At 38.8% G+C, this 25,721-nt stretch overlaps 4 protein-coding genes across 14 annotated transcripts in view; 1 reads left to right on the top strand and 3 right to left on the bottom strand.

The window, feature by feature from the left end:
• Positions 1 to 646: 646 nt before the first annotated feature.
• On the bottom strand, positions 647 to 8,028 carry LOC116046009 (serine/arginine-rich splicing factor 11-like). Of its 5 annotated transcripts, none has more exons than XM_031294114.2 (12): positions 7,687 to 8,028; positions 6,491 to 6,624; positions 3,639 to 3,751; positions 3,110 to 3,208; positions 2,941 to 2,978; positions 2,700 to 2,833; positions 2,466 to 2,544; positions 2,249 to 2,371; positions 2,031 to 2,120; positions 1,826 to 1,903; positions 1,446 to 1,617; positions 647 to 1,221 (listed from the first exon to the last, which is right to left on the bottom strand). In XM_031294114.2, the coding sequence occupies exons 1-12, from the start codon at positions 7,806 to 7,808 to the stop codon at positions 1,126 to 1,128; spliced, it is 1,278 nt and encodes a 425-aa protein (XP_031149974.1). In that variant the 5' UTR covers positions 7,809 to 8,028; the 3' UTR covers positions 647 to 1,125. The 5 variants fall into 5 exon arrangements, with proteins under 5 accessions (XP_031149974.1, XP_031149972.1, XP_031149973.1 ...); XM_031294112.2 differs by having other exon boundaries at positions 647 to 1,317; positions 7,687 to 8,016; XM_031294113.2 differs by having other exon boundaries at positions 647 to 1,317; positions 3,110 to 3,190; positions 7,687 to 8,013.
• Positions 8,029 to 10,672: 2,644 nt separating this feature from the next.
• Positions 10,673 to 16,133, top strand: rpe65a (retinoid isomerohydrolase RPE65 a). The gene is made up of 14 exons (XM_031294111.2): positions 10,673 to 10,922; positions 11,322 to 11,404; positions 11,583 to 11,733; positions 12,033 to 12,140; positions 12,401 to 12,542; positions 12,663 to 12,810; positions 14,224 to 14,305; positions 14,397 to 14,529; positions 14,637 to 14,776; positions 14,874 to 15,003; positions 15,100 to 15,214; positions 15,326 to 15,420; positions 15,505 to 15,616; positions 15,698 to 16,133. Exons 1-14 carry the CDS (start codon positions 10,912 to 10,914, stop codon positions 15,841 to 15,843), a joined length of 1,596 nt encoding a protein of 531 aa, XP_031149971.1. The 5' UTR covers positions 10,673 to 10,911; the 3' UTR covers positions 15,844 to 16,133.
• A 1,288-nt stretch (positions 16,134 to 17,421) lies between these two features.
• On the bottom strand, positions 17,422 to 22,225 carry LOC116046007 (RING finger protein 11-like). Its single transcript, XM_031294110.2, has 3 exons — positions 21,523 to 22,225; positions 20,956 to 21,125; positions 17,422 to 19,628 (listed from the first exon to the last, which is right to left on the bottom strand). The coding sequence occupies exons 1-3, from the start codon at positions 21,643 to 21,645 to the stop codon at positions 19,457 to 19,459; spliced, it is 465 nt and encodes a 154-aa protein (XP_031149970.1). The 5' UTR covers positions 21,646 to 22,225; the 3' UTR covers positions 17,422 to 19,456.
• A 941-nt stretch (positions 22,226 to 23,166) lies between these two features.
• cacna1eb (calcium channel, voltage-dependent, R type, alpha 1E subunit b) overlaps positions 23,167 to 25,721 on the bottom strand; it is a 59,478-nt gene continuing 56,923 nt past the window's right edge. For 4 of the 7 annotated variants that reach the window (XM_031294103.2, XM_031294106.2, XM_031294105.2 and 1 more), the window contains 3 exons: positions 25,465 to 25,600; positions 25,110 to 25,273; positions 23,167 to 24,947 (listed from right to left, as the gene is read on the bottom strand). In XM_031294103.2, the coding sequence (XP_031149963.1) occupies positions 24,441 to 24,947; positions 25,110 to 25,273; positions 25,465 to 25,600 (807 nt within the window). In that variant the 3' untranslated portion in view covers positions 23,167 to 24,440. The remainder of the gene's footprint in view (positions 24,948 to 25,109; positions 25,274 to 25,464; positions 25,601 to 25,721) is intronic. The other 3 variants (XM_031294104.2, XM_031294109.2, XM_031294107.2) reach the window with 2 other exon arrangements.

The raw sequence follows: 25,721 nt of genomic DNA, 5'->3' as shown, positions 1-25,721 counted from the left end.
GATATCCCGGAACTGTCCGGATGGGAAAGAATCTGATCCATTGAGTTATCTCCGGCTTCAGCTAATGTCTTGTAACCATACCTACTTCACTTCCCTTTAAATAAAACACCAGCATCATGTTTTAACTAACTTTGTGCAAATATAATAAAAAGACAGTATTCCATTCCATTCCTTAAAATGGGGCTGGGCGATATTAATGTCAACCATCACATATTCTACTATACCGGGGTATGTGTCGCTTTAATATATTTGTGTTTCAAAGCAGTAAGTGGGACTACTTTCTGGCAATATTGGATTTCTATATGATTTTGCAGTGTGAGGAGTTACTTTTAATCTTAAATTGGTATAATTTGTCAGGTTAGCCAAAAAGAGATATTTGTGTCTAATTTAGACACGACTATTTACATATTGATCTGCCAATTTTCTTAATTTTAGTCTGTAACAAGTCACAAAATAGTTAACCATAGCAGCAGTCCCAAAGCCAAAGATATTCAGTTAACTCTGATTTAAGACGAAGAAGTAACAGCTGCAATTTTTTTTTTTTTTTACATTCAAGAAGCTGGAACTTTTATGATTCATTATATTCATTTTCTGTCCACCTATTGTTTCAGCTCATCAGGTTATTGTACCTATTCATTTCTCAAAGTCTTGGTTCTCCAAATAGGCTTTATTATAAAAGAAATCCTTGATAAAACAATCAACACTTTCATATAACAAGAAACAAATGTATTAACTGTTTCGAGAAGATGGGGGAAGAGGCCTTAAGAACACACCACAACACTAAACAAAAATGTAAAAGACACAATATTTGAAAAAAATATGACAAAACCTGACAACACAAGATCAAGAAAAGCAAAGTAAGCCTACTTCCAGTTTTAACCGACTATGTTTTTAGAGGCAAAAAGCATATGGGTACTTTAAAGCAATGTGACAATGTCATCGGGCAAACTCCCTGCAAGAAAATGACAATTCTGCATTGTTGCAAAAAGAGTTGACGAGTCTTCCTTGCAAAAAATCAATACATTTGACGCTCACTTCACATTTTAGATTTACCCCAGTGCAGAAAAAAGTCGTAACATGTTCACAACCAAAACAGAGGGATAATGAGAGACAGGGACAGACTACTCAATCGCTGACATCCATGTCCTCCTCATGGTGATCGTCAGCTCCATTAACTTTGGCCTGCTTCACAGGCCGCGCTGTGCCGTTGCCTTCTACAGACTGAGGAGACAAAGCAGAGTCGTCAGAATCCTTCCTGTCCTCCCTCTCTTTCGCGCTGTCGTAGCCTTGTTCTTCCTCATCATAATCCCTGGTGATCTGTGAAAGCAAACCAATGGATGTGACATTTTAAAGCATAAACAGTCCCGGTCTGGTTAACATCTAAACAGCAATACTCGAGGTAAGCGTGTAAGAATGAAGACTTGTTAAATATACTCTATACTGACCTTGACATCTCCTTTCTCCCCGTCTGATTTCCGCTCCCGTTCCCGTTCCCGTTCTTTGTCTTTACTTTTCTTTTTCTTGCTGGTGGAGCGTTCACGTTCCTCACGACTGTGATCTTTATCACTCTTGCGGTCCCTGTCCCTTTCCTTATCCCTTTTCTTTTCTTTCTTGTGTCTGGAAGGAGGAGAGGAAAAATCAGCTGTGCCATGTAATGCCATGGATGTGCCCACACAAAGGATATTGAGTTTATTTGGTCTGGACCAAAGAAATAAATAAATACAGATTGTTGACTTTTAGTTCCGATTCGGTTAAAAAACGCAAAACGGGCGTGCAGTGTTAAGGCTGTTTTTTATCCACAAATATTTCACATCAAAACACCAACCTTCGAGGAGATGGAGTCCTCTTTTTAGGCGACTTTTTAGGAGGCGATCGGCTGGGGCTTCGACTTCTCCTGCGTCTCCTGCGTAGCGGAACATTACTAAAAGACTGAGTACGTGAAAACTGAGAAGATTCGGTGGCTGCTGTATGAAAGTATACACTTTCAATCGCCTTCTATCTGAGCACAAGAGATCATTTGCTGTACTCACCGGTCCTCACTGCGGGACCTCCTGGCTGTGCTGTAGCTTTTAGGTGGTGTTTTGGATCTTCTTCTCCCTGAATCGTCTTTCTTTCTATCTCTGTAGATACATTTGATGTTAGGATGTTAGATGTTAAGATCTCAGACAGGCTCAAATAATAGTTAAAGATGTAAATCTTTAACTATTATTTGCGTAAAGTAGGCTTGCATTTATTACAGTTAACCCACCTGGATCTGCTTGGAGATAGCCTGATTTGGTCTTTGCCGTCGGTGTGTCTCCTGCTGCGAGGGCTTTTGGAGCGCCTCCTGGTTCTGGAGTTTGACGGTCGCCTTGATCTGCTTCTGGTTCGCCTGCAACCAGACATTTAGACCATTTAACTTTATTCTTAAAATAACAAAAAGCTTCTCCATCTCGACTCCTCAGATAATTATCCCTAATTATCACCTGTGTCTTGAACGTGATCTGGATTTCCTCTTCCTGGACCTGGACCTCGTCCGGGAGCGCTTCTTTTTGCTCTCCTTATCTGCGAGACAGAAAAAACAGAAATTGCTTAGTATTGTCGAGGTACAATGTACAAAGGACCTTGTGTACCCCTGCAATACACACAGACAGACATTATTGTAGACTGCAAAGTCAACGTCCTGTTCAGAAAAGTCCTCCAAATGTTTGTACACTCACTTCCAGGTTCAATTGCAGCAGAAATGAGCGACTGGGCCTCTCTGACTCTCTTCATGGCCTCTTCGATTTCTCTATTAGATGCATCAGCCTTCAGGCTTGCACTCATATTTAAGCCTGCAGCCAAAGGATTCAGCCTGAACAAAAGGATATTAATTAGTTGAACACATCCATTTCCTTACTCAAAAATGTTTTGCCTGAATGCAGTTTTAAAAACCAAAGGAGCTTATTTATATTGACTTACTTTGGATCTGTCATGAACTTTAACAGCTGATCAGCAGCCTGTAAAAAAACAGTGGGAAGAAGGGTAAAGGTTTGTCTAGTTTGTCTAATCGAATACAGTATACTGCATATTTAACTTCACAACTTTTGGAAGACATTTACAGTCAGTGTCATTCAACAAAACCTCTCACCTGGGGATTCATGTTGTGTCCTGGGAATCCAAACGCAGCCATTGCATCCATGTTCGGAATACCGAACGGGTTCCCTCCCATCTGGAATAGAATCGCATACAAGAAACCACAAACAAGCATGTAAAGGCACTTTTGTTATGACAGCCATATTGTTGGGAGATCTTGACATTTTACAAGTGTTCATGTACTGAAGAATCATTTTTTAAACTTTTAAGTTAACATGGACGAGAAGTCCTCAAAGTAACTGAACAAACTCCATCTGCAAATGAACACCATGTGATATGATCAAAAGCTCCAGAAATGTTACCAAATGGACTTTGAGGTGAGATTGTTTAGTCAAATAAAATAATAAGTTTATCTGTAGATCATAATCTGATGCGGCAGGGCAATACTGCTTCTGCATGCCAACAGCAAATTTACTAAAGCACGATTTTCTGGTAGAACGCATGGCAAACCACTGTGTTGTCCCATTTTAAAATTGTATACAATGTGACAGTTTTTATAATATTCAGAGAATTTGAAGTCTTACAGGATTGGACATGGGATTTGGCGTTGGAAGAAGTCCTCCTCCTGGCATCATTCCTGCAACAGCGTTTGCTGGCGCCAACAGTGACAAAGCTTTAGCCTCATCTGGAATAGAGCCTACAGGAAAATAAAAAAACGGCATTAGGAGAGAACAACATCTTCACACACATCAACTATAGAGAAGACACTTTGGAAAAGACAAAGAAAAAAAAGTCTTCACACTGCAATTCCTCAAATTAGGTTCAACAAAATGGTTACCTTACAGATCAGAGAAGAGTTCCCTTAATTCAACATAATCATTGCAGTGACATAACTATTGCTGGAATATATCACACTACTCCAATGAACACTGCCAAGAATATATCACCTGAACGTGTTTTTTAAGTCATGAACCAAACGTTAGCAAGCACAGCTGCTTCTCCAGTTGGGTGAGCCCTCAATTTTCATTAAGACGTTTACTGAAACAAGCGACTCACGCTGGCGGCTTCGCTACTAAAAGCACACAGAGAAAAATCGAGATACACACAACAGAGAGAATTTTAGGGATTTGGCAAGAACACTATACAAGCTATTAGTGTTTACTTACCAAAAACACAATGTCAGAGCATATAGTGGTATGTACTAAATGACAATAGCAGAATTCAGGGTGGGTAGCGTGTCTGCTTTACATCATTATTCTAGTATCCTTACCTGCCACTGCATCAATCAAACAAACAAACCTAGGCAGAGGACTGGTTTAATTAACCTGCGCTACCACAGTCCAATTAAAAAATAACTGATCATCTTTATTTGCAATATGACACTGACTGTTGGTCAAATTTAACAAATAAACACCTTATAATCATTTCACAGTAAATCCACCCCCAAAAAAAACTCTTTCACAAAAGGACATGACTTAAATACGGACACACAATGACAACATTCAAATAAAAAAAAGCACACTGAAGAGAGAGAAATTGCTGCAGGAGACAAAACTGTTGGATGGTATTTTCAGCAGGGCCTGGTATACAGGACTGGCTGAGCCAGGAAAAAGAACTGTAAAACACAACAACAAAAGAAGACCACTGTTAAAGAGAATATATTTTACCAACACAGTGTCATGTCGGGTGGGCATCTTAAGACAACTTATGATGAGATGTAGTACCGTTATTATATAAAATAACCAATCATTGACTAGTGTTCCTCTGTTAAGTCACACAATTAACTGCTCTCATATGGGTAAGTATGTGTAGTGTCAGTTGCCTGGGCATTGTGGTTTTTGCACGCAAGTAATTATTAACACCCAGTACCTTTGTATAGGCTTTTACCACTAAACCCAACTAATGTATTGTATTTCAAAGCTTTTTTTTTTTTTTTTTCCAAGAGTTAATTTTCACATTTTTATAGATAAGGCTGGCGATATTACATTTTTGGTTATTGTCAACAATGCTTTCTGTGGCATCCAGGTAGCTCACCTGCTAGAGCGTGCGCCCCATATACTAAGGCTTGCTGCATGTCGTGCCCTCTCTATCTTCCCCCTTTTCTGTCAATCTTCAACTGTACTATTAAATTAATGCAAGAAAGCCCCCCAAAAATAATCCAAAACAATAAGTTCTGCTCTCAGCCACAATACCATTTGTTACCACTGAAATAACAAGTGACAAATATATTATTTCATTTTTATAAAAGACTAAAACTTTGCTGTAGTTTTCAGCAAAGGTTTTCATACAGGAGTAAATAGTACATTTGTTGGGGACTATTTTTAGTGGCGGATGTGTGTAGCGTGTGCTAGCGAGTATTCATGGCTGCAGTGTGGTGCCGGTGGCACTGACTTAAAATAAACTACAGTGCCTGCTTTCATCATAATGAACAAAAAAGTCACCTTGTGCAACAATGTGGCTCACTGATGTGCTGTCAATTGTTTTTGGTCAATGATGGTCTTTTCATGGGATTTGTTGACATCAAAAAATGAAGAATATTGCCAGCCTTATCCGTTAAGGAACAATGCTTTAGCCATAAAATGGCTAAGAAGCCGTTCCAAAGTGTTGCAAAACAATGCAAAATGAGCACCGGTTTAGGCTACGTCCCTGATATCTGACCTTTTGCTCTAAACTAAACCACCTAGAAAAGATTATTTAGACAGAAGGAAAGAGAAAGAGAAGGCAGAGAAAGAATAGAGGACACAAAAAAGAGTGGGGTGGGACTTGAATGCTTGCTGGCCTTTGAAAATGTCTACAATCCCCTGTTGGCAGGCAGAGGACCACTTTCAGCCATCAACGAGGGGGCTGCTTTTGCCTTCTTCACTACAAAAATCACACACACACACATACACACACACACACAAATAACAGAGAGAAGTTTAACAGTGGATAGTCCAATATGGGGGAGAAAATAAAATGCATATGGTTAGGAGTATTAACAACTTCACTTCACTGCGGCGCCGACAGCTTGGGATTGTTCAACTCCTAGTCTGTGAAACAGATTTTGGTGTACTGTGCTTTCTAAATGCAGGACAAATTATTGTTTTAGGCAGAGACATACCGCTTGATATGCATTTGCCCAAATAAATACAATCCAGTTTATCAAAAGAATTGCATTGTTGTGGTAAAACAGATTTGGGACATGCTACCACAGTATATCAAAAATCTGACAATACAGGTCTGCTTTAAGCACTTCTTATATACAATGGGAGGGAATGGCATTACCAGTATCATTGAAAGTATCTTAAAAGCTTATATAAACAGGCCAAGGTGAGCTGACTTGTGCAATTCACAAATGGGACAAATAAATAATTTTTACTCTTTAACATTTTCACTATTCATGCCATTCAATCAACAAGAACCACTCATACGTGGAAATAATGATGTGACGACAAACCTTCAGCAAATGGGACCACAATCAGTGCTCTGTCCACAAACACGGTGTTTGTCAGATGTTGAGACACTCCAACAGACTCTGGCTCCTGGAACTTCACAAAGCACACCCGTGATGTCACCGGCATCTGAGAATCACTATTGAGGAAGTCACAAATATTACATTAAGTAGCATAAAATTGCACCAATCATCTAAACAATGCATTTAGTTGCAGCCTGTCTTTTGACAACGTAACAGGGTCCAATCATACCCACATGCATTGACATGCACTGATGTGTGGATTTGGCATATTCACAATTTAATGTGATAAAGCATTCAGTACATCCCTCAAAACAGCATCCACACACAATACTGCCACAATTATAACAATTGAGTACTATGGACATTAGGAAGGTTTTGAGCCATTGCAGCAATGTCTCCCTCAAAACTAAATGTCCTATCAGGACAACTTCTCTGCTCCCAATTGTCCCCGTTTTCAAAAGACAAGACAAAACAAGATGCATTGTCTGTGTTATGAATACATTTATCTATGTCTCTCTAAAACACAGATGAAGAGGGGCAGTAACAAAACAAAGGTATAACCATTTCCGGCTCAGCTGCAAGGGAAAATGAGCTTATGTTGATTATAGTAAATCAACATTGTGACGTTGTACGGCTGAATAAAGTCAGACAAAATATTGAGACAGTAGAAAACAATAGTTTCAAAATGACTTGTCTCACCGTGAGTATGTTAATTTTCGTCTTTATTATATAAATTAGTTAATATTCATCTTTTTCCTATGCTGGGAGGAAGAACGTAGCTACGGATTTCACTATTGTAAAACAAACAACAAAACGTTGCAACCCAAATAACGTTAGCATTAGACGTATTATGTTCGTTGCCCCATTTAACATTTACCCTAATATTTTAATTGACCCTTCATTACTAAGTTAGCTACACTTTACGCGTGTAAGACATAATCAACAGGTCAAATTAAGATGAACGTGAATGTAACATTAGCTAGCTAGCTAGCTAGCTGGTGTCAGCCAAGTTACGTAACGTTAGCTAGCTATAACGTTATTAGGTTAGTTAGCTACAATTCTGGTTAGCATGTTAGGCCCAAGTTTTCGTTCTAAAAAGTGAACCCATTTAGAGAACCTTCCAGATAATGTTACTTTATTATCATTCAAGTCGCTACATCACCAGATAGTTAACTCACTCTGGTGGAAATAACTTCAGTTCTTCGATGGTTCCCAAAAAACCGAACAATGTTCTCATCTGCTCCGATGTTGTGCTTGGCGACACATTCGTCACCTGGACCACTTTCGTGGTGTAATTCATTTTCCAGACTAAAACCGTTTAAACAAAAGCACTACCGTTAACCACTACACTTTAATTAAAGTCACGGTTATCCACTGGTTATTAAAACAACTGGCTCGTAGGTTTTTAGCGGGTTAGATGTTAGATCGACTCTCATTACGTCAATAGATTGTAGCATGTCGCCGCCATATTGTAATTCGCGAACGTAGTGCGCATGCGACTAGTTCTTGATCTCGGTTGCTGTGAAAACAACATTTATACTTTCATTAAAACATTACAAGTTATTGGGTTTCTAATTAATTTCGCCTCCTCTTATATCGATCGATCTAATATTAGTCGTGCACACCAGCGCACGCGACAATAATACTATGTTGTTGGAAAAGTTGAAAAAGTTGCAACCTGCAATCAACCAACAGAGGTCTCCCTTTCCTTTTACAGTTTTTCTCAGTCGCTTTGGTACATTTCTCAGATTAGAATTGAAATTCTCAAAACTACCTGTTCAATCTTCACATCATTGTGTCACTTGTGCACATCAAAAAAGCAGTTTCTCATTTCTTTAAACACGTTGCAAATGCTTTGGTATATCCATGCAAATGATTGTGTACAATTCTCTGATGTTTCCTACATTATCAATTGCTTATGTCGATCAAAATGTATTATAATGGGTCTCTGTTGAATAGTCTCACCCCCCACAACATTTAGGCATTAGTTCATATCATAAGTCTTTACATGCAAAATGGTTGAACAAGTTGTCATAATATGTCAAGCATATTCTAGCCTACATATTTCCCTCAGACTTTTTTTCTACTTTCCACGCTGCATCGCAGAGAAGATATTCGTTGTGATGTGGATGAGAATTTGTGGCCCAACGGACAGGAACGTCAGGAGGTGTAGGAAGACTGCACTGTAATTCCTACAGCACTGCATGTACAGTTTTCCCTAAGGAGATTGTCCTATGTTCACATTTTCTACTTTTGTTTTTTTTTCTTTGTGCTATGCAGTGCTGTCTTTTCCTTTCTGTATCGCAATGACATGGTCTGTCAACAAATTACAGTACAAACAGTAAAAGCTTATGTGAATCTTGTCCAGTCTCTTGCAATCAAACTCCCACATACACTAAGGTGTAACCTACAATTTACAATAATTGTCATCAAAACTTTAGCCATAGTTTACATCAGAATATCCCTCCAGAGTACACTGTTATATTGACAACATGACTAAGCAATTCGACTGTCTTATCCGTACACAATGACACAAGGACTTGTCATTCTGATGTTCATTGACACAGATATTTACTTTTGAGCGATGAACTAAGGATTTTGAGCAAGAGACTGGCTTTTGCAGGTAATCCATGGTGTTTTGCTATTTGTATGAATTGTTTTGAGAAATTCACTTACTGTTTTGCAAATGTCGAGGATGATTCGAGAAATGTACCAAAGCGACTGAGAAAAACTGTAATAACAAGGATGTGGCAACTGAGGTACGGGTACAGTAGGCCTAGTATTATTGAGGATGTTGCTATGGTTATATTTCCATTCATTATTTTTTTTTTTTGATAACCTCTGCAACTACAACTTATGACCGTACCAAACACAATATCACCCATTCTATTTATTATAGATAGATAGATAGATAGATAGATAGATAGATAGATAGATAGATAGATAGATACTCTTCATAACTTCCATGACAGATGGATCTGTAAATCTATACTCTTCATAATTTCCATGGGGTGGCACTAGCTCCGTAGTGACTTGGGTTGGGAACCGGAGGGTTGCTGGTTCAAGTCCCAGTACGGACCAAAGTACAGAGTGTGGATTGGTAGCTGGAGAGATGCCAGTTCAACTCCTGGGCACTGCCAGGTGCTCTTGAGCACCCCCATCCGCTCAGGGCGCTGGTCCAACACTGGCAGCCCACTCACTCTGACTCCATATGTGCATGAATAGGTCCTGAGCATGTGTGTGTATTTCAGGCCTGTGTGTAGTGATTTCTAACAAACAGAGTGTAAATTGTAATTTCCCCACTGGGGATCAAAAAAACAGTATGAATTATTATTATTATTATTATTATTATTATTATTAACTGAGCAACCTCTATGAGGAGGACCATGTGAAACTACATTACAATTGACTGAAAAATATGGGCATCTGATTTGGGGTGACAGACCTCTGACTGAACCTCTGTCACTCTCGGGTAGTAATAACTGACCATTTCTTTTTAATAGATTATCATAAAACATGTTATATAGGGGCTTTTGCTAATTAAGGACAGTCCACATGTGTCGGCTGGGGGAGCCACGTCACAATCCCAGCTGCTTCTGGTGAAACTTTTCCTACTAATGGTGTTTTTTCCCAGGAGGAACAATGCAGCCTTTGTCACCAGGCTATATTGAGCATAATCCCTGTATACCTGGATTATAGTTGCACTGAGATAAGCAAGTTAAGGCATTTTGAGTTCAGACCAAAGAACAACTGGCCACATTTCATCAGTATTATTTATTACGTTACATTGTAATAAAAGCAGTGAAGGTTCCCTGTTATTGTTGTTTCACAATAGACCCTCATTCTATTACTGTACTATTTCAGAAAACCATTACTTAATCTAAAATAAAGTGGTGGTACTTGAGTCTAAATCCCAATGTTCCTATAAATTCACTTTTAATGTCTATCGCACATATTCTGAATTACTGACCTTAAAATCCACATTCACTTCTGTTTACTTGACCATGTTTTTTTGTAGCCCTACACATTGCATCAGTACTCTGAAATATACTGCACAGTATAACTCAGCGTAACAATATCGTAAAGCACAACAATAGATACAATTGGAAAATCACATGCACAATTGCAACACATTTGCCAATTCTGTGCAATAAATATTCTCTGTCATAAATCCGGTTTAAGAGGGGTGGCCATTGAGTCACCCAGTTGAGGATATTGGCACAAAGGGACTCTTGTTCACGGTGGGACATGATTGGCCTGGAGAAAGGTTTACAGAAAATTTTCAGTGACTGTGAGGGGGACGAGACAGATAAATACCCCATATCCACTGGGAGACCAGAGACATCCAGGTCAGAAGGAACCAGAGGTTTTCTTAAGAGTTTGCTTTGTGTGGTGCAGAAAACATGGTCAGCCGGTGAGTTTTTGATGAATTATTCCATCTGTAATTGTTCTTAATTTCATATTGATTCCCAAAAGGTAATAAGTGGGGACAACATGTTTGAAAACTAGCTTAATCAGTGATGGGTTTTGCTTTTATTTGAAAAGTGCTTTTTAATAATTTGCAAATGTCTATAATGTTATTTAGCTCTTCTATATACATTCTTGGTCCTGTGACTTTTACACAGTCACTCGAATGGTCAGTGTGTCTGCAGCTGATTAAGCTCGTGAAGGATTAAAAAACTCATGACCTGTCAGAAATACAGCTTTTAATGACTTCAACTAACAGACTCATACATTTAACTTGCTGGAAATCTGATTACGTTTAATTTACTTGGCTGCGATATTGCTTGATGTCATCACTTTTTGACAACAGATTTGAACACCCAGCTGGTAGCTACAAGAAGATTTTTGAGACATGCGAGGAGCTGGCTGAGCCTCTTCCAGCAACAGTCACAGGTTTGTTTGCATCTTTCAGTCAGAAATAGACTGCAGGCAAATCATTCTTTGACAGTCATATAGTAAGTATTTTTCGTCTTTCTTCTGAGAGCATAGAAAGTAGACTGTGATAACCTTTTTACAAATCTATACATTTCAAAACAATCTGATTTGTGTTTATTATGTTGCTGTTATACAGGTAGGATTCCTTCATTTCTGAAGGGGAGTCTTCTCCGTTTGGGACCTGGGCTTTTTGAGATTGGAGATGAACCTTTCTATCACCTATTTGATGGCCAGGCCCTCATGCACAAATTCGACTTTAAGGATGGCCAGGTCACCTACTTCCGAAAGTAAGACCTTAAGGACAATACTTGAATTTTGACATTTTTCAGGCCATTTTGCATAATTTACATTACTGCCATGCAGCAAAATGAACCTGCAGAAACTTGAGCATGTGTGCGCATCAGGTTTGAATTTTAAATGCTGTGCATACATTTCTAATCAAGCTGCACATACAACTGCATTAACACCATGGAATTATATCATAGCGGCATTTTATAAAATAAAGGATGTCCATTAAATCAATTAAAAAATGTTTTTCAAAATGGATGTATAAAGTTTTGGGATGAAATTCTTTTTCTCCTTTTAGGTATATCAAAACGGATGCCTACGTGAGAGCCATCACAGAGAAACGTGTGGTGATCACTGAGTTTGGCACCTGTGCATATCCAGATCCCTGCAAAAACATTTTCTCCAGGTGGGTTGCACATTTACACACATGATTTATTTTCCGGCTCATCCTCACTATCATAGATGCTTTTTAAATCTAAAAATGAAATGAAAATGCAAAGTACTTCAAAGTTGTCAAACTCATCCAGAAAATAAATATACATATTTTCCTTTGGCTTTCTTTCATCATTTGTTGTTGTTTGTTTTAAATCTCCAGATTGTCAGCTTTCATTTCATCTCATGACATACCATTACCTTTGTACAATTTAATCTTTTTTTTGTTTGCAGGTTTTTCTCTTACTTCAAGGGTGTTGAGGTCACAGACAACTGTCTGGTGAACGTTTACCCTATTGGTGAGGATTTCTACGCTGTAACAGAAACCAACTACATCACTAAAGTAAACACTGATACCTTGGAGACGCTGAAGAAGGTACATCAATGCAAATATATCATAGAATTGGAGATGTAAAAAACTAATCTTACGACTTTTAACTTCAGAAACAGTACATTTCTTTATTTTTAAAGCACAGTAAAATTGTTTTCTATGCAGGTTGACTTGTGTAACTATGTCAACATTAATGGAGTGACAGCCCACCCTCACATTGAGAGAGATGGTACAGTGTATAACATTGGAAACTGCATGGGAAAAGGAGCAACACTGGCCTACAACATTGTCAAGATTCCACCCACACAGAAAGGTATGCATCAGTGCTGGCATCACCACACATAACAGCAGCAGTTAACCGCAGCGACCTCTCCTTAAACTCAGTTGCTCTTTATAGCAAAAATATGCTGCTGAATGCTAATTCGGGGTTAAAGGAATCACTGTGAACCCTCTCAAAACCCACCCAAAATAAATGAGTTTTCTCTCTCACATTGTTCCCGAATTATTTGACTTTACTAGAAATTTGCGTGGAAACCCATTGCCTTAAACCGTTTAAGTACTTACACAAGGTGAAACTTAACAGGTCAAGTTGTATTAACACAGAGCGGTAAGTTGATGCAGTAGACAAATCAAGTTTACATTAGTAAACATCAATTATTTTTTTCTGGAGTCATGTTGTCTAAAATAAGCAAGTTAAAGCTTTAGGGCGTAATTTTTTGATATTAATGAACATCCGTTACATTCAAGCCATTGACAAATGAGTTGATACAAAGCTAATTAAGCTCCACAAAACTCTCTCTGTATTTCTCAGTATGGCTATGTTCAGAAACTGGTGTCTTCCGGCGACTTTTGCGCGCAGAAAACCAAGTGAAGATAATTTCCTCTTCCGAAGAGTCCATCATGTTTTATTAATCCTCTGTGTCCTCCTTGGCTACTAGCAACTGCGTCATTACTTAGAATTCCTCATGGGGGAGACAGAAACCAAGCACTGTAGCTTTAGAAATGCAAAGAAACATAACAAACATAAAACTTACAGCTACATATCACCACTAAAGAAATAATTTGTTGATATAAATATGTTTTTTGCTTTATGACAATCTAACTTTAAGAGCAATGTATTCAATACAATTGTTCAAAAATAATTGAAAGGTTATCAAAACACGAGCCATTGTAATTTTCCAATGTCTTGTACTACATGGATAATACAACTCAGGAGACAGCATTACTGTGTTCCAATTTGTGAGTACCACTGAAAATGTTCACTACCCAGAAGCCATCAGTTCATGGTGCAACAATAAATGTAGATAAACATGAACACTAAATCAACCATACAAAACTAAAACCCAGGTAACGTAAATGCACACCCAAAACATTAACAAAACATGATTAAAACACACTTTAAGTAGGACAGAAACCATTCAGAACATATATTTTTCCCATGAGCCTTTGCATTTCAGCGAGGGAACAGTTCAAATGACCCCGCCCCTCCCATACAGAAACTTAACATCCTTAGTTATCTCTGCTTAATGTGATCTGTGCACTGCATACTTAAGATGATTATTACAAACAACTAATGTGATTTAGTAATGAATATGGTTTTTAACAAAACATGAAAGAATAAGTAGACCACTAAAAAGTTTAATTAAAACTAAATCTGGGTTTACAGGGTCAGTCCCCTGGAGCTTGCTTAATAATAATAATTCAAAATAGTCTTTCTTTTTCTTAGATAAGTCTGATCCCATTGAGAAGTCCAAGGTGGTGGTGCAGTTCCCCAGTGCTGAGAGGTTCAAGCCCTCCTATGTGCACAGGTGTGTGTAGACTCAGGAGTTTCGTCAATAATCCATTTGTTATGAGCATTGACACGGAAAGTCTTTGACATTCTCTCCTTAATAATTTCAGCTTTGGCATGTCAGAAAACTACTTTGTCTTTGTGGAGACCCCGGTGAAAATCAACCTGCTGAAATTCCTGAGTGCTTGGAGCATTCGAGGCACCAACTACATGGACTGTTTCGAGTCCAATGAGAGCCAAGGAGTAAGAACTTGAAGTAGTTTGATCTCTTTGGTGATTCTAACTGTTGATATTATCATTGTCTCTGCCCCTGAAATCTCATGATATCTGTTTTGATATGTGGTTTATAGACCTTGTTTCACATTGCCAAGAAAGACCCAGGAGAGTACATTGATCACAAGTTCAAAGGGGCACCCATCGGCATGTTCCATCACATCAACACCTACGAGGACCAAGGCTTCATTGTTGTTGATCTCTGTGGCTGGAAAGGGTAAATGTTGGACTTTTATTTAAACCTACCTGTACATCTTCTGCGTATTTATTTGATACAGAGATATTTGTTGTTCATAATCCGTTTATTCATGCAGTTTTGAGTTTGTTTACAACTACCTCTGGTTGGCCAACCTGAGAGCCAACTGGGAAGAGGTGAAGAAGGCGGCCATGATGGCACCACAGCCGGAGGTCCGCAGATATGTTATTCCCCTGGATGTCCACAAGGCGAGTCGCCTGTTTTGCTCATCAGGACACAAATTGCCCCCTAAAGTTGTAGAGTCTCATGTTATTTGTGTTCATCTCATTGTGGACTCCATGTAGGAGGAGCAGGGGAAGAATCTTGTCAGCCTGCCATACACCACTGCCACAGCGGTGATGCTCGCTGATGGCAACATCTGGCTGGAGCCAGAGGTGCTGTTCTCCGGGCCTCGCCAAGGTGCAAACACACCCAACAAATTTAACTTACTCAATCATGGTGGACATATTTATCTTTAATATACGCTAAACATATCTTCATTATGTAACCATTTTAATGTTGTTTTTGTAGCCTTCGAGTTCCCTCAAATTAACTACAATAGGTACGGCGGGAAGAATTACTCATACGCCTATGGCCTGGGTCTCAACCATTTCATACCAGACAGGGTAAGTTGACAAAATACCTTCAATTGAAAGTGATTCAGAGTGTGTAAAACAAGTTTTTTCATTAACTGATTTTGATGCGTGTAGATCTGCAAGTTGAATGTGAAGACCAAGGAGACCTGGGTATGGCAAGAACCAGACTCCTACCCCTCAGAGCCTCTGTTTGTTCAAACTCCTGATGGGGTAGATGAGGATGATGGTATGTCATCAGCAATATAAACACAATATATACAATCCAACACCAACTGTGATAGAAATTAATCTGGTGCTGTGCCCTCAGGAGTGCTGCTGACCATTGTGGTGGCTCCCGGCTCCCAGAGACCAGGATACCTCCTCATCCTCAACGCCAAGGATCTGTCTGAGATCGCCAGGGCAGAAGTGGAGTGCACCATGCCTGTCACCTTTCATGGGATGTACAAACCCTAACGGAAGTTTTCTCAGGGTTTACAGCCTTTACAGGATTATTGACTGCCACCCAGAATTAATAAGCCGATAAATAATGACTAAATGGTTGCATGTTCTCATTTGCAGTTGATGTGAGTTGTTAAATAATAATATTGTGAATTGATGTGCCTTTTGAGTCTAGTTGCTGGATGTACTATAATATCTAAACCTGAACTGTCAGCATTGGTTTAATTAAAACAAAATGGATTTGTTCACATGATGTGTCACATGAATATTTCATGGTTGGAAAAATAAATTTTGCGAAATCAAAACGCGTGGTTGTTTTATACTACTCTGTTATGTGGTACTAGTTATTTACTAGGCAGCACGGTGCCAAACGGAGGATAAAGGACAGTCCTTCAACTGGGATTCAATCCTCCATGAAACTGGATATTTACTGGTTTAAATACTTTTTAACATGAACACTGAATTTCTGCATTCCTGCTGAACTCCTGGGCTGCTGACCCTGTGCTCCGATTTCACTCAAAAGATGTTTTTGGGGTTAAAATAGCCTGGTGCACATTTATGATGCTTGGTATTTTCTTTAAAATTAAAAAAATATTATTTTATAACTAGTGTCACTTTATTGCTGTTTTTACCTATTGATTCTTTTGCCTTATTTAAAAAAGAAACGGAGGTTGCAATGTTATGACAATTAAGATATTCCATTCTAAATAAGACATTTGTCTTGATATATCAGAGAATATATATATATATATATATATATATATATATATATATATATATATATATATATATATCAGAACAGCAAAAACAATTAGTACAAATAATCCTGAAGACTAAAATTGAGATATTTGTAGGGATTTAATATGTTGCCACACCAAATCTTATGGTTGTGTTTAATCATGTGATCTTTCCATTTACGTCCTTATTGGGTCTGAATCTCATGCAGATCTTGCAACACAGCAAAGCTGATTAACTGCTTAAGCTAAAGAAAGAACATGTTGCAATCCACTGTTTTTTAAGTGCATAACAGTGGATGTGTGGCCCTTGTATACAATGACACCACATAAACCCCATTTTTTTGTATGTAAGGGTTATGTACATAAACAAGGCATCTATTTGGTTTGAATGGATCTTGAGCGGATAGGTGCAGACGAGGATTTACCTTCTGTTAATTCCACTCTGTTTGTGCGTCACATATAAAACACGTAACTGTCAATTTGACCAACGTTTCCAAGCTGAGGAAACATAGCATCAAACATTACTAATATGGCTTGGGCTCGCTTGCTGCATCAGGAGAACCTGGAATATGTAGTCCCATTTTACACTCCACAGCCAAATTTTAGGATTGCATTAAAAGGCTCAAAGGAATGTTTTGAATTGTGTATTCTGTAATCTCTCATTTTGGTTATACATAGAGCAACAAATCTGCCCCATTGCCTGCAATTAATCTACTTCACTTGACTGATGACCAGATTTTTTAATTAGAGACAGCTGTTCTTAATTAAGTCATACCATTTTTTTTTCTTTATTTCTTTACATGACAGCTTATTAACCTTCCAAAAACCAAGAAAGAAAACAAGATTACAGGAAATATTATTTTTCAGAATGAACTTAAGATGAAAAACACAGCAAAGGAAAAACTCAATGGAAAACTTGATATCTCAGATGTAACTATCACACCATAAAAGAAGTCTCTCAGTATGAAATTAATTTGGGACAGAGGTTTGCACAGCCTTAAACCAGTGTAAAAGTTATATACTTACTTTCCTAAATACTTAGATTTACACAAATGCAACAAAAAAGATAAAACACAGGTAACAGAAAAAAGACACACTTTCACCAAATAATGACACATATTGAAAAGAAATAATTGTAACTGCTACAGTAAATTGAAATAAAGCAACATTAATTATAGTGTAATAAAACAAAGAAATGTGACATTAAAGAAATTGACTTTGTTATGTGGATCGAAAATTAAGTCAAGTTCAACCTTAAATTTAGCCTCTTTTTTTCTGAAAGAAACAGTTTGACATTTTGGGAAATATGCTTATTCACTTTCTTGCCAAGAGATGAGCAGATTGATACCTCTTCTCTTGTCAGTACGCTCAATATGAAGCTAGAAGAGGGAGGCAATTAGCTTAGAATAAAAACTGGAAGCAGGGGGAAACAGCTGGGCTTGTTTAATCTGTACTTAAATTGTTTTACAGGGCGTTGCACCTTTTACAATTAGTTGTCAAACACGTTACACCCTGGCTATGGAGCCATGCTAGCAGTTTCCCCCTACTTACAGTTTTTGTGCTAGGCTACGCTAATCGCCTCCTGGCTCCAGCTCCTAACTTAACGCACAGAAATAAGATTGATACCTTCCAATTGTGTCAGAATGTCAAACTTCTCCTTTAAACTGGAGCAACCCTCTGTCCCTTCACTTACACACAAAAACACACATCAAACGTCAAGCAGAACAAAGCAGAGGCTCACACTACTGAATCACAGATTTCATGAAACATATCTTCAGGCTTACTTCAATGTGATAAGTGACTACTGACAGCTTTGAAAATACCTTTTCAGCTATACAACTTTTGCATCTCACAAAATAAAGGAATGAAGTATTGATAGTGCAAGGTTATAAGGTACATATATTAATATATTGTTTAGATACTGTCCTATAAGTAAAGTGCAAATCTCTGGATCAGATGAAAAGTGTGTGCAAGCATTTCTAATTGTTGACTGACTGATCCACCTGCCCATGCACAAATGAGCCCTTTACATTGGCTGCCAGCTACTTTACACACCGCCTAGTGAAACATTCAAAGTACATATTATTTTCCCTTCAACTCAAAGCATTTTCTATAAAGTCTGGCCATTTGGAGCGGCCGAATATCATGTAGCCTTGATCTCATGTAGGTGTACATTGTGTACATATAAACTTTGGGTGATTTCTGTTAAGTGTGTGCATAATTTCTTTGTAATCCTGTCAAACTGAAAAGTGATTCATCCTTTACTATCTAACACCAACAGTGTAAACTTCAGCTGTGTATTCCCACACCTCCAAAATGTAGGGCCATTCTAATATGAGAGCATGTTCAGGATCAACATGTTGAAGTCTTACTGTTGCCACAGAAAGCTTCAAATCCAATCAAATGGATTTCTAAGAACACCTCATAGCATTTTGGTCAATCTGTTATCCTAATTATACATTTTTATGACGACTAAATGGGGATGAAGATGAACTGGGGTCAGTTGGGGAGAAACACCACTGAGACCAGCTCAAGTGGAAATGCACATCGTTGCGTCATCCAACAACCCAAACAGCTCGCTCGCACACGCCGCTCACCGTCAGCATGACAAACACACACAAACTCAATCATGCAGGGTCACCTGGAAACAGTTTCTTACAGACTTGTGTAACTGATGTTTAAGACGAGCTTACTATTTAGACATGGGGGCATGGAAGGCCACACATTAGATGAGTAAATTTAGAATTTTTCAAAGTGCAAGAAAACAGCCAACACATTTTGTTTTACCTCCTCTCACTCTATAAGAGGGCAGTTGTTGGGTTTGTGTGTGCGTGTGTTTGGAGCTGGATGAGCCGTGTTTGATCTAAGCTTGGGGAAGGAGGGGTGAAAAATCAGTTGGTCTCGTAGGTGGAGAGCAGGGCAGCATCCACAGGCTCCATGCAGGAGGGGCATGTGAAGGATCTCATCAGCCAGTCGTCTATACAGTCCATGTGGTAGATGTGCATACACGGCAGGAACCGGATGGGGTCCCCGTATACAAAGTCCAGCATACAGATCACGCATCTGAAATTTTTTTAAATAAAGAGCTTAAATACACACCTGTATAAAGTTGATGTTGTGCTGTGGGACTACAAATCATCTAGGACTTAGCAATATCTTTATATAACTCATACTGGTCTTTAAGGACGCATTACTGGCATGTAGAACTGAAATGATACGTCAATAAATGTAGTTGAGTGACAAAAAATTGTCAACAATTTTGATAGTCGATTAATTCTTTAACTCAATTTATAATATAAAAAATGCCAACTATTCTCTGGTTCCAGCTAGAGCTGGGCAATATATTGATATCGTGATATGAGACTAGATATCGTTCTTAGATTTTAGATATCGTTATATCGTAATATGGCGTAAGTGTTGTCTTTTCCTGGTTTTAAAGGCTGCATTACAGTAAAGTGATGTCATTTTCTGAACTTACCAGACTGTTGTAACTATTCTGTTATTTGCCTTTACCCACTTAGTCATTATATCCACATTACTGATGATTATTTATCAAAAATCTCATTGTGTAAATATTTTGTGAAAGCACCAATAGTCAACACTACAATATCGTTGCGGTATCGATATCGAAGTATTTGGTCAAAAATATTGTTATATTTGATTTTCTCCATATCACCCAGCCCTAGTTCGAGCTTCTCAAATTTGATGTTTTATGTTGATGGAAATTATGTTATACATAGTTACCATGACATTTTATAGACTGATATTGGGCTGCAACTAACTCATTTTGATTTATCAATTTATATATATATTTTTTTGTTTAGCCTATAAAAATGTCTGCAAATAGTACACAAATTACCACCAGTGTTTTGCAGGGCCTGGGGTGATGTAAAATTGCTTGTTTTGTTTGACCAACAGTCCAAAGCCCAAGGAATTTAATTTAAATGATATAAAACAAGAAAGAAAAACTGAAAAACCTCACATTTATAAGCTAAACCCAGCTAAAGGTTAATTCAAGTTTATTTATGTAGCCAAAAATCACAAATTTGCTTTAGAGGGCTTCAGATGTACAATATACGACTCCCTCAATTCAGACTTGTTATGGCTTTTCTTCACTTGACACTTTAATTAACCGACAGATCTTTTCAGCACAAGTAATCAATTACAGCTTCACCTGCATTATATGCCCATTACTAATGACTTGTTTCCCATGGACCATATCATAGCATTTTTATTTGAGATTAAATATTAGTCACATTTAAAAGTGTCACAATATGTATACGGAGGTCAGGGGTACAAAAAATATATGTCTGAATAAATCAATATTGCTAAGCTCAAATGGCCTGCAACCTCCCTCTGTGCAAACATCACAAAAATGCAAAACGCTTACTCTCTGATCTTCTTCTCTGAGCCGTCCTGCCCTCCATCATAAACACCCTTTGGGAGGTGCTGGATGAGGCCGATGCGCTGAGCTATGCGGATCTGCTCCTCCTCTGTCAGCTGGGTGGCCAGACGGGCCTGACTAGGCGTAGGATGGTACATGGGCATGTGAGCCTGCTCCTGGTAACAGACAAAAGAACCCCAAAAATGAAACAAAAACAATTATCCTTCTGTATCAGCTCACTTTGTCTATACAAAGTGGTCTGACTGGTAAGGCTCTGTGCGTCAGTTTAAACTGATAAATAAAGCAGCTGTCTGGTGTGGACATCCGTGGCAGGCCAGTTAATGATTGTTTACTGTGGTATTCTACTGACGTTACACTGGACTCGAGGCAGCCTTAGAAAAAGGCCAGACATTAAACAAGGGATACAGTCACTTTTATAAGCATCCCCCACTGCATATAACACATTTAGGCTTTTAACTAACATTATTCTTATAACCACGTGTCCTGCGTGTGGCAGACACTTTGTTTTTCTTAAATTATTACCCTGGAAGTTGAGTATTAACAGTCTCTTACCTGGTACGGCGGAGGTGCCTCCAGGTCAGGGTCTGTTCCATCACCAAAACTCGCCCTGTCAGACTGTGAGTCATGAAGCAGAGAAATGTCGTCTGATGTCGGAGACTTGAGACAGTTGCCCATGTCTTCGTGTCTCCAGTCCTGTCCTGGCCGAGGTTAGAATCAGATCTTTGTTGCTAAAGTTGCTCTCGGTGGCTAATGTTAGTTTTGTCTAATAACCCAAAAACTATTAACTTACAGTTCAACTACACACTGCTAAATATATCATGTGCATTATTACAAAACTCCTACATTCACGTTAAACGTTAAAGCAAATGTCCACACTAGCTTCTCTTCATGTTTACACGGACCTTCACCTGAAAAACAAAACAAAGAACTCGTGCTAACGACAGCTAGTCGTCAGCTCGTGCTAACGACAGCTAGTAGCTAGCCCAGCTAGCTACTTTTTCGCTAGCCAGCTGGACGACTTCCTTGGTAAGTATCGCTCATTCCTTTGTAGGAATCACAATTTCTACAAAATATCTATTTCAGCAACAGCTGTGACTGTAACACTGAGCTGCCTGAGTGTTGGACTGTAGCGACATGTCCGCCTTTAAACTTAGTGAATAACATTAAACAGTTGGCTTCCTTGCTAGCTCTTTCTTCAATCGGAGGACATGTTATGGGTCCGTTGGATATGACGTACGGGTGTGATTCTGCGCGGTGATTGGATGATTTCCTTTACGTAGTTCTACGAAGAGAGCCGAAGCCTTTTAACTATAAAAATTATAATTTGTGACAAACAAATGATCATTCAAACCGATCATAAAACGTGTTACATAGCTAAAGATAATCTAAAATCCAGTTATTGAAGATATACATTTAAATCATGTTTTATTTAACAAGTTTTATATTTTAACTATGAACGATACATGGAATGATAAGGGTGCAATTGTTCCTTCTAACAGGTATAACTCACTAATAGAATTATTATTACTAGGCAATTCAATTTAACTCTAGAGGTCTAATAAGGCACAAGTGAAAACACCTGTGTGGGTGGACCATAGGTGTGTAGGACCTTGTAAAAAATGGTATGTTTTCAAACTCTTTGTTTCTTGCTTGCTGTTGTAATGTATGTTTTTCTTTTAATATAAAAGTGTAAATTTGCCTTCAATCTCATTTGTTAAGAACTATTATTATGATAAATCTAATACGGAAATATCTTTTGGTTACTAAAGTTTAGGGGGAAAACCCCTTTCAAAGATATCCTGTTTTACTACTCTCTGTATGCACCCATACAGTCTACTATTTAGTGTATACAGAAAACATGTGTTGTGTAATCAGAAAAAACAAATAGCGATACAAATACCATAATAACAAAGGTGTGATCAGTTTTAACAACTAATAAGTATAGTAAATCAAGAAAATATATTTCAATAAAACAAACCTGCTACGTACTTCCGCTCAATTTTCATTTTCCTTCAGTACTACTCTCTGTACAAATGAAATGTACGACAGTCTGGTAGGACCAGGCTATGTCAGTTTCCCATTTGAACTGGTTTTTGTGTGAGGTGTTAATACAATGCTCATGGCTATATAATCTTACTTATCAAGGTTGTTGATGTTTTCCCAGACAGAAAAAAAAACAAATAAAAATGCATCCAATAACAGTGGCAACTTGAGGACACCTTTATTTTTATATACAGCTATTGTACACATAAAAACCCACAAAGTATTTGCATTCCAGGAACTTATGATACAAATCGCCATGTTTTTGGTTAAGTGAGTTTCACAGAATTGGCCTTCTTCAGGCAAATAAAACAAAAACACAAACCTTAAAATGAACATTTCCAAAGATTCCTTTACCTTTAAAGCCCATCAGTGGACACTGTTTATTATTTTGTTCTCTAAATGTTACAAACAGCATAATTTCTCTGTACATTATTAGTAAGTAATAGAGTAATGTTAATCTGTGAAGCAAATGTGTCATGGGGTGTCTACAATGTGTTTCTACAGTCATCGTCTGCAATGGTTCATACAATATTCACAAGGAAGAAAAAGATGAACGATGATTTTGTTTTCATATCAGTTCATAGTAAAATTACACGCCCAACACGTTAAATATAATTGTTGGGAAAGTCTCAGTTAAAGGGTGTTGACTGGTAAAAAATAAAAGCAACAGACTGTTTTGAAGGATAAGTTTAAAGGTTTGAGGTTTGTTGGAGGCATGATTTAACAATAACAAACAAATAAGCATATTTTCTGTTATTCTATTACTGTATTCATACCTGACAACTTATCATGTTCAATACCAAAAAGTTAAATGGCAAAGGAAATCAGGCAGTTCTTTCCCCCTGCACATACATTCACACTGTAAAAAAAAAATCCAGCATTATTGAGTGTTACTTATTAGTATCCACATTGTCTGGTAAAGTATCAGATCCCCTTTTCGTCATGGGTTGTTCTATTTTAATAAATGGCAATGGTGTGATGATCACAATGTATTTTACAAAACAATTAATTTATAAGAAAATGTAGTTACATATTCACACACCCCACAGATAAATGTTAAGATCAACACTGAATCATTTAGAAACATCTTCAGAAATGAAAATACCCATTGACACAAATTACATAATTTGATCCATTCATTTATTTTTTGCATCCCACAACTATTTGAGATGTATTATTACTCTCTATCATCAAGTACAAGTCAGGAAATAGACCTTATTTATTGTCAGTGTGTGAATTGGCAACTACAGTTTCAGAAAGTTCTTTTCGTTCGTTTTGGGTTCATATTTTATCAAACATCCAGAGTGCTCGTGGCCTCTAAGCAGTGATGCAAAAATAGTCACATTAACCTTCACTTTGTACTGTCGTACAGAGTCTTAACACCTCTCTGGGATTCCCCCTCCTCCCTCATGCTGTGCCTCCTGTCCCTAGCACCTGTCGTCCTCCTCTGTGTCGCTGAGAGGATCACAGCCAGCAACAGAGGTTGTCTGTGCCAGGCGCTTCCGAAAGTGTCCGTTGGGGACCTGCCAGCCAGTCCGCAAGCGTGGGCGGGCCGAGCTGACGGTGTTTGAGCGTCCCAGGCTGCAGGCCACAGCCGCCTCGAAGGTCAACGTCTCCATGGGACCGGAGGGGTCTGGGCTGTGGTCCCCCTCTTGGGAGGCTAGGAACGGCTCGGAGGGGTAGCGCCGAGGTGGGGACGGGTCTCGGCCTGCCTCGCTCAGCCTGTCACCTGCGACCCGCTCTTGGGTCTCCCAGTTGGGCTTGCCCTGCCTCATGGTCTCTGGGCTGCCTTGCTCATCCTCGTCTTCACCGACGGAGGGGTGAAGCGGAGAGTAGGAGATGTGAGGGCGAGAGCGGTTCTGTGATATGGGTCGTCGGCCACTCGGGGTGCTGGACTCTGAGGTGGAGGGCACCGGACTGTCCGAGCTGTTGCCCTGGAGACCAGAATAAAGACAAAATGGAACAAACAATGTCATTCATTTGGTCATTCAATTTTATTTTCAGAGACTTTAAAATGTGTTGTTAATTTGTGACTCTGCCTTGTTGCTGTCCAAGTCCCTGAAGTCAGTTAGTTAGACAGAGCTTCTCTGACCCACCTGTTTATCTTGGGGGTGTGCTCTCTCTACACTAGAGGATCGTGAGGGCTGCAAACTTCTCTCCTCTGAGTTACAACGAGACGCGTCTGGAGAAAGGAGGTGACAGCGCTCCTTAGACCGGCCACGCTCCCTGTCGCCCTGCTGCCTGTGCTCTGACCGAGAAACTAGAGGGGAGACATTCAGGATAGGAAATTACATACAATGACAGATAAAGAGAGAAAGAGCTGGTCTGCATTTGACCTTTCCTGTATTTTAACACCAGTGTTTGATGTTAAGAAATGATGGGGGGAAAAAATACTTCATACTGTATGCACACAAGCTAATGTGATAATAACAGGTGAGCAGCAGAACTAACCAGCAGCCTTGTAGCTTTTGTGACGAGGTCGATAGAGTCTCTCAGGACTTTTCTCATCCTGCCAAAGACCGTTCACCTGCTGATCTGCAACGGTGGAGGCTGAACGTTTCATGGAGCCACTTGCAACCTCCGTCTGCTTATATGTGAACACACACACACACACACACACACAAAACAGACAAGCACAAGGTACATACACAAAGAAAACAAACACTCTAATTACATTCAGATTATTTATTTCAGAAACAAGTGCACCA

The sequence above is a fragment of the Sander lucioperca genome, chromosome 9, assembly GCF_008315115.2.
Source record: "Sander lucioperca isolate FBNREF2018 chromosome 9, SLUC_FBN_1.2, whole genome shotgun sequence".
Classification (NCBI taxonomy): Eukaryota; Metazoa; Chordata; class Actinopteri; order Perciformes; family Percidae; genus Sander; species Sander lucioperca.
Note: the sequence above shows the minus strand (reverse complement) of the source record. Positions and strands in the feature narration are given on the sequence as shown.

Bases quoted from the DNA above. Each gene is read 5' to 3' on its own strand.
- LOC116046009 (XM_031294112.2), bottom strand. From the start codon at position 7,808: ATGAATTACACCACGAAAGTGGTCCAGGTGACGAATGTGTCGCCAAGC. The intron at 3,209-3,638 runs GTAAGACTTCAA...TGTGGTTTCTTG, and splicing joins CAAATCCCATGTCCAATCCT to TATGCGATTCTATTCCAGAT. The intron at 1,904-2,030 runs GTGAGTACAGCA...TCCGCTACGCAG, and splicing joins AGGTCCCGCAGTGAGGACCG to GAGACGCAGGAGAAGTCGAA.
- LOC116046007 (XM_031294110.2), bottom strand. From the start codon at position 21,645: ATGGGCAACTGTCTCAAGTCTCCGACATCAGACGACATTTCTCTGCTT. The intron at 21,126-21,522 runs GTAAGAGACTGT...GTCTGTTACCAG, and splicing joins AGGCACCTCCGCCGTACCAG to GAGCAGGCTCACATGCCCAT. The intron at 19,629-20,955 runs GTAAGCGTTTTG...AAAAAATTTCAG, and splicing joins TCAGAGAAGAAGATCAGAGA to ATGCGTGATCTGTATGCTGG.
- rpe65a (XM_031294111.2), top strand. The intron at 15,215-15,325 runs GTGCAAACACAC...TTGTTTTTGTAG, and splicing joins GTTCTCCGGGCCTCGCCAAG to CCTTCGAGTTCCCTCAAATT. The intron at 15,617-15,697 runs GTATGTCATCAG...CTGTGCCCTCAG, and splicing joins TGGGGTAGATGAGGATGATG to GAGTGCTGCTGACCATTGTG.